The following is an 8491-nucleotide window of genomic DNA, read 5'->3' on the forward strand; positions in this document are numbered from 1 at the left end:
AATACCATGCATATCATACTGTATGATACCACTCAGGGCTGCAGCTGCTCACCTAATAGCATAGGCGGCGGAAAGGGGGAGGCTAGGGGGCTTAGCCCCCCTCAGAATGATATCACACCGAAATTATCTTTCTTGGAGTGGGGCTGAAAACCGTCATAAAGATCGAGATACTCTAATAGAGCAGTCACTCTAATAAAGTAGTCAGTGTGTAGCGAGCTATATGTAAGGATTTTTACGTAGTTTATCAGCTAGAAATGGTAGCTAGTGAGGTGGAAAGCTCTTGTCAGTTGGTTGTGACCTGTTTTTTTTTTTTTTGTTTTTTTTTTTTTGGTATCACCTTACCAAACTATAGAAATAAGTCTGGGTCAGCCCAGCCCCCCCTCATATCAACTACTTCCTCCGCCGCGGCCTAATAGGTGAAGGAAGTGACAAACCTGCATTCATCACATTACTTTTATACAAACGTTTTTAAACATCAATTGTGGATTTAAATTGTGGGCACAAGAAAGAAATGATTGCGGGTTTTGCTGATTGTAGTGCAGGGGCGTAGCCAGGATTTTTTGAAGGGGGGTTCCAGCACCAGCTTTGAGTTAGTAGAAGCAGGGGTCTGGGGGTGCAGCCCAGCTGCTGAGAGACTTTCAATATTTTAATACATCAAAACTCAGCAAAGTGCTATATTTTATGCAAAAAGTACATTAATTATGATGCATTAAGTGCCCTGGGATGAAGGTAGTACTAGATAAAGTCACCTAGTGGAAACAGACAGCATAACACATAGAGACAGATATAGTAATCTGTAAGTGATGGTTATATCTCACTGTGGTATAAGAGCCATGAATCCACTGATACAAATAACAATCAAAACAATATAACTATACAAATATGCATAGTATGAATTCATTTTGCATAACAAAAGTGATAAATTACTGGAGCTCTATATCTTTAAACACTGCACACCAAAGCTATAGCAGTATAAGGTCATGCTAAGTTTTGCATTTAATGTTGGAATGTCTGAAAAACTTCATATGGACATGGATATTTACATGCATGTTCTATTAGAGTATACCTGACTGCTCTATTAGAGTATATACCTGACTGCTCTATTAGAGTATATCGATCTTTTTAACAAGTTTTGAAGAGGGCTCATGTTACCTCTGTAAATCCTTCCCTGAGAGATGAATGTAAGTTTTATCAATTGTTGTGCTGTGCCATTACACTATATTGCTCACTCATTTTGTCCTGCCACACTAAATGGTGTGTTAGGATCCTGCTTGCAGAAGTCTAAATTTTACAGGGGGGGTTCCTGAACCCCCGGAACCCCCCCTCCCTACGCCCCTGCTGTCATTGCTAGATAGTACATCTCCAGCTCACCCGATAGTCTATGCATATATAGCAAAAAACGTACTGTATATAGCATAACTTGTGCTACAATCAATTACTATTATTAATGGATGGATGGACATACAAACAGGGTTACAAAAGTAAAGTTTAGGCACTAGGCCTTTGTTCATATCCATATCCTATGTCATTCCAATAATTATCAAGACTTGCTTTGAAAGTAAATATTGTTGGTGCTGAAACAACTTCTGCTGGCAGGGAGTTCCATGTATTTATCACTCTCTGGGTGAAAAAATTCGACCTTAAAAGTAGACGTGATGGTTTTTTGAAAAGTTTCAAGTGGTGTCCTCTTGTGTGATGAACAGAGTTTCGAGTAGAGTACCTTGACCAGTCGACATCATAATAACCATAATTGTTGTTGTACAATGATAAACTGGCCATCTGTATGTATTTTGATGATTGTTGTAATCTTTGCCATATTTTGTGATGGAAATATTGCACAGTAGAGATGTATGAAAGTTTGGAATTCATTATTGGAATTGCACAATTCTTTACAGGTTTTGTGAACTCCATGATTTACATGTAGCTAGCTAAGTCAGTACATACAGTACTATTGTACAAATGAACAGATGAGTAGTCTTGTACATAAGCGGCGGAAAGGGGGGAGGGGGCTAGGGGGTTGAAGCCCCGTTCAGAATGATGTCACGCCAAAATTGTCCTTCTTGGAGTGGGGCTGAAAACCGCGATAAAGATCGAGATACTCTAATAGAGTATAGTCACTCTAATAAAGCAGTTATAGTATTAGAGCAGTGTGTAGCGACATAGATAATATATTATACCGTAAGGTATATCTAAACCAAAACAGCCAAGCTGTAAAAAAAAAGTGCGGCCCCCAAAAAGGCCAAGATGAAAAAGGATGTGAAATCCAAGGTGGCGGCCAAGAAATGACTGTGGTGGTAGGTCAATGGCAAAAATTTTAATTACGACAATTAAGGTGAATTTGGTGCCGAATCCTAGTGGAGGAGGCAATGCAAATTCACCTGAATTGTCATATCCAACAATTAAGCGACTTTTAATAATTTTTTTATTGGCAAGATACACGCGTCTACACTGGAAGCAGGTTTTCAAGGCTCTGTTATGGAGCGTCAGATAACTTTTAAACCTTTCCCAGGTTCTAGCAGGAATGGCCAGCATGACATCTACTTTCACGTAAAATGTAACAGCTTAATACGGTCTTCTTCATGGTACAAAGTAGGGAGTTTAACATTACACATAGAACCATTGGCAATGAAAATATTGGCTCACCCCAACAATCCAGGCGCGAACTTTTTAACGATTCCAGGTTATACCAGGCTAGATCTATCCTTTCTTGATTACTTCAGCTAGCTATACCGTTCGTGACGAACGTTTTACACGGTACAAATAATTTTATAAAAATCACTATCTCAATCCAATAGTCGCATACCCTGGCTGATCACTGATTATTAGTGACGCGCGCTATATTGCGTGGGCGAGTTGCAATGGAGAAGTATTCCGTTCTTGAATGTTTAATTCATCAACTTTTCAATGGTCAATAGTCCTTGTACATCATGCTAATAACTTTTTTTGATCACGTGATACATCTTTGTATTTTGTACATGTAATCAAATAAATATTTTTAAAAATGGTCATTATAAAAATTTCAAGTTATTTGTTTGCAGTTCTCCAACATATAAACCTGTGGAAAAAATAGTCACATTTAAATTGGTGAATTTAAAAAAAATCTTTATTACGCACACATTACACACACACACACTACACACACACACACACACACACACACACACTACACACACACACACACACACACACACACTACACACACACACACAACACACACACACACACAAACACTACACACACACAGGATTTTTTTCAGGATTGGTCTGAAAAAAATCGTGACACACAGTTCTCCACTGTGCTTTAAGTGGGGAAATAACTGTACAGTCTAGAGGCTGAGCCTCACGAGTGGTGTGTGGAGGCAAACATAGAAGCAACACTTCATTTCTTTTAGCATACCGAACAGCCTCAGGCTGATAATGGGTACTGTGCCCATCTAGGAGCAACAGAAGTGGACATTCACACACTGCGTGCTTCAGGAAGTGTCCACTCAACCAAGATTCAAACAAATCAGTGGTGATCCACCCAGAATCACTGTAATCATAAGTCATACCAGGCAAACCACCACTGGTCCATGCATGGTTAACGCCATTTGCTTCAAAAATTATAGTAGGTGGGATGACTTGCCCAGTAGCACTCCCACAAGCAACAATAGTTATTTGTCCTTTTGTGCCTGTTGAACGATATCGAACCTTTTTAGCTCCAGTTTTTGTCACAACGTTAGGTGCCTTAGGATCCAAAGGGACTCCACTTTCATCAACATTATATATCTGCCCTGGGGAGTTCGTTATTCCATGTTTCTGCATCACAGTCTGAAGCAAAGCAAAGTAATCACTAATTGTCTCTTCGTTTACCGCATCCATGCGAACATGTGCAGTATTATCTCCTCTTCTTAATGACAAATCACCCTGCCTATCCCTGAATGACCTCCACCAACCTTGAGTTATCCCACTCTCTTTTCTTAACACACCCTTTTGCTTTGCATATGATTCTGCAATATTTAGAACGTCTCTTCTTGTCTTCCCAAAGCCCACCTCAGAAGATTCCTTTAAAAAATCTGCAAGTTCTTTCTCTTCATCATCACTTAGGTATTTTGGTGGACCAGATTTTGTCCCATGTTTTACTCTGCCACTAACCCTATCTTTTAATGTTGTAGCTGGAACACCATAGACTCTAGCAGCTTCATTAACTCCACACGTGGTGGTTTCTACAGCTTCCATGGCATTTTTCATTTGCTCATTTGTCCACTGCTTCCTTCTTTTCTTAGTTGGTGTGTGTAATACCGCCGGTGCTGACTTCGAACGCTTCCTTTTCTTCAATACTTTCCTCTGTCCTTGGCGTCGTGGCATATCGAACAACCTGGTAAAAAATGATTATAAGCAATGGTTACAAGCTAAACATATATCACTATACATAATTCAGCTTACAGACGACTGAAAATACGTGAGAATTGGCAAGACCATTAGCACGAGGTAGTAGAATAACACGGGGAGTAACCGAAAGAAACACGGAAAATACTTAGGTCGATAATAGGTACCGGTCGATAATCGGTCGCTTACTATACACCTTATTTGAAGACCGTCTACAGTCCTAAAGTAGGGTCCGCAACGTGAAATTTCGACCTCCGAGAATCAACTACCAAACCACCCACAAATGCTAGGCTAGGTACCACTTAGAAAACGCCAGTTTGGTGTTAATTTTCATTAACGTTTTGTCGTGCAAATCGGCGAATATGCTTACAAATTACGAGATTTTTTGCTATATCTTCAAGTAAATGTCTTTTAAAGCTATAATATGCACTCTCAACCTTTCTTACTAACTGTACTCTAAACTAAAACCATCCATGGCTGCATTGTCTGGAGCGATTTCCAGCCGCAGCATCGCGAAAATGAAATTTCGGACTCGAAAAAAGTTTCGATGCCACTGAAGCACACAGTAGCGATGCCAAAGTAACCCTCCCAGGTCAAACTGGTCTGGCATGGGTCCAACTACTACCACACCAAATATCATGGAATTCCAAAATTGTTTGCCATCTGGCTGAGCTTTACGGGTGTCAAAAATTCGTCTAAAATGCCGATTTTATTCACTGACGAGAACCTTTGCTAGCCAGATGTGCTAGTTTACTTCTCAAAAGCTTACTAGATCCATAGCCAGTAGCTTTCATTTATAGGATTGGTCTGGCAGCTCTTCTAGCGACCTCAAAAACCGACAAATGCCGATATCCACGAATTTTGCCGATATCGACCAATTTACACTGCATTAAAGAAATCTTGCACATCAAACGTGATGCTTTGCCTCTCTAAAGTCATGCTGCATCCTTGTTTAGTTATATTCGTCCATAGGGTGGCACTGGCGGCTCTCTTATCGAGGCCAAAATCCATCAAAATGCCCATCTCACCATTTGTCATCAGTTTTAGGAAGTTTTACAAGTCAAACATGCTGGTTTACCTCTCTGCATCCTTGCTGGACATTTCAATCACCTTCGTCTGTGTAGGCACCTTTCTTCAGTTTCTTGAAAATGTCAGAGCACGCCAATTGGGCGCAACCATCAACACCAGTTAATGCTTATTTTGTTTCATTGGTTCCACGAAAAAATGACAGGAAAACCAGCAAAAATGTAATAGAGCGAAAATGGAGTTAGTCTAGCTCTAAATATTGTACTCTACAGGTTTATACAAATGATTTCTCTCAAGTTATTGACAGTCCAACCCATATTCATGGCAATACCCTTGACTTAATCTTCACTAATTCACCCGACTCAGTCACAGACATTGTTATATCTAATGATCTAAATCCGGAAACAAAGTCTGACCATTACTTAATCAGCTTCAAATTCCAGCTATCAACTACCCAGCACAGTATCACCTCTGAACCAATCTACATTTTTGACTACAATAAGGGAGACTACGATGGCCTGACTAACTTTCTGTGCAATATTGATTTTTCTAGTTGTTTCCAGTCTAACAATGTTGAATTTATCTGGTTATATATAAAATCCTCCTTATGCGATGCCATGGCAAAATTTATTCCAAAGATCAAGCTCAATTCTACTCATCAGCCCAAATATTTCACTCCAGCAATCAGACATCAGATTAACTCTATCAGGTCTCTTAAACGAAGACTTCGCAGATCTCCCTCCTCCAGTATCAGGAATCGTTTACACACTGCTGAACAGTCACTGTCTGATGAAATCCATAAAGCCAGGTCAGAGTTTGAAAGAAAGTTAATAATTAACTTTGCACCAAATAATAACTCCATGGTCTACAAATATATAAGAAGTGTCAAAAAATCCAGCTCTATACCATCCTCTGTCCTTTACAACGGTGCTCCTGCCACTGACAGTGCTGATAAAGCCTCTCTTTTTAATGAATATTTCTTCTCTGTGTTTACCTCTTCAGACTTCGTACTCCCACCCTACCCTGACAAAATTGACCCATCTGTCAGATGTCATTTAGTATCAATCCAAATATCTGAACAGGAAGTATATGAAGCACTCGTCTCACTCCATACTGACAAGGCCACTGGTATTGATGGTATTGGCCCAAGGATTCTCAAACAATATGCTAACATTCTTGCTAAGCCATTGCACCATTTGTTTACAATCAGTTTAAATAGTTGCTCCATACCTTATGAATGGCGCATACACACGATTGTTCCTGTACATAAATCTGGTGACAAGACTCAAGTTACTAACTATCGTCCAATTTCTCTACTCTGTATAACATCTAAGGTATTAGAACAACTAGTTTACAACAAAACCATTTCTTACATTTCAAGTTTTCTCTCACCTCAGCAGTTTGGCTTCTTAAAAAATCGATCCACAGTGCAACAGTTGCTTCTCATGTTGAACACCATACATAGTACTAATGACCAAACTGATGTAGTCTATCTTGACTTCAAAAAGGCTTTTGACAGTGTCCCCCACAAGGAACTGTTATTCAAACTTCGATCACTTGGAATTTCTGGCAAGCTTTGGTCATGGTTTGAATCATACCTACTTAATCGTTATCAGTGTGTGAAGATTAACAACTCTTTGTCTCACCTTCTCCCAGTTCTATCCGGAATCCCACAGGGAAGTATACTTGGCCCACTTCTATTTCTCATATATGTTAATGATATTCCGGACATCATTAAATTTTGTCTATTGTTTCTATTTGCAGACGATACCAAATGCATCAAAACTATCTCCTCACCACTAGATTCACTTAAACTTCAAGAAGACTTAAATAATTTAAACTTTTGGAGTACCCACTGGAATCTTCTATTCGGTCTATCAAAAATCTTTCTGCTATCCTTTAAAAGGAAATCTCCAACATCTTACAATATCGGCACCTCCCAGATTTCTTGTGTTGATACATACAAAGATCTAGGAATTATGTTATCAAGCGACCTGTCATGGGATGCTCACTATAACCACATTATCTCCAAATCCTATCAGGTACTTGGACTTCTAAGAAGATCTTTCTCCCTACAAAATTATGTCCAAGCCAAATCTCGACTATATACCTCTCTTGTTAGATCCCAATTTTTCTACTGCTCGGTCATCTGGAAACCCCACCTAATTAAGCACATTCAGCAACTCGAACGTGTTCAGAGGCGTGCAACTAAATACATTCTAAATGATTACTCTACTGACTACAAGTCTCGTCTTATTAATCTCCATATGCTACCCCTGATGTACATTCTTGATGTAAATGATGTGATGTTCTTTCTTAAAAATCTCCACAACCCCCACAATGGATTTGACATCAATAATTTCATTAAATTTGCAACTGGTCACACACGTCTAGCTTCTGGAAACAAGCTACTCCAAACAAGATCACCTGACAATTCCACTAGTAACTTTTATTTTAACCGGCTTCCTCGCATCTGGAATGCCCTTCCCATTATCAACTACCAGGACAATCCACTCAAGATAAAGGCCAAACTTTTAGATTATCTGTGGAATCATTTCACTGCCAATTTCACCTCCAACAACACCTGCTCTTTTTCATTTCTATGTCCATGCTCAAAGTGTTCAAAGATCCCTCACCAACCTAACTTCAACTCCCTTTAACTGTTAACTTCCCCCCCTTTTAAGTAATCTTAGACTAGTAAGTAAACTTTGTAGCTAATCACTGCTACAATTTAGCTTCCGGCCACTGACACAGGATGTCAGTGGACCATCAGTGTGCTGCCATATGTCCCAATTGTATCATACCAACATCTGCAACTTGTATGTATGTAGGTATATGTACACTGTAAAGTTTATTATTATTATTATTATTATTATTATTACCGAAATGAAAATTCCGATTATCAAAAAACACAATCGAAATTTCCATTCGTGTAGAGTTACGAAGGGTAGATATTTTAAACTAGACTAATTCCAGTTGGGTTATGTAATATTTCTGCTGGATTTTCGTGGAATCAATGAAACAAAATAAGCAGTAAGTGGTGTTGATGGTTGCGCCCAATTGGCGTGCTCTGACATTTTCAAGAAACTGAAGAAAGG

At 39.2% G+C, this 8491-nt stretch overlaps 1 protein-coding gene across 1 annotated transcript; it reads right to left on the reverse strand.

The window, feature by feature from the left end:
• Positions 1–3230: 3230 nt before the first annotated feature.
• On the reverse strand, positions 3231–4346 carry LOC136255175 (uncharacterized). The gene has a single exon (XM_066047895.1). It carries the CDS (start codon positions 4344–4346, stop codon positions 3231–3233), a length of 1116 nt encoding a protein of 371 aa, XP_065903967.1.
• Between the last annotated feature and the right edge of the window lie 4145 nt (positions 4347–8491).

This window comes from Dysidea avara, chromosome 5, assembly GCF_963678975.1.
Source record: "Dysidea avara chromosome 5, odDysAvar1.4, whole genome shotgun sequence".
NCBI lineage: Eukaryota > Metazoa > Porifera > Demospongiae > Dictyoceratida > Dysideidae > Dysidea > Dysidea avara.

Bases quoted from the DNA above. Each gene is read 5' to 3' on its own strand.
- LOC136255175 (XM_066047895.1), bottom strand. From the start codon at position 4,346: ATGCCACGACGCCAAGGACAGAGGAAAGTATTGAAGAAAAGGAAGCGT.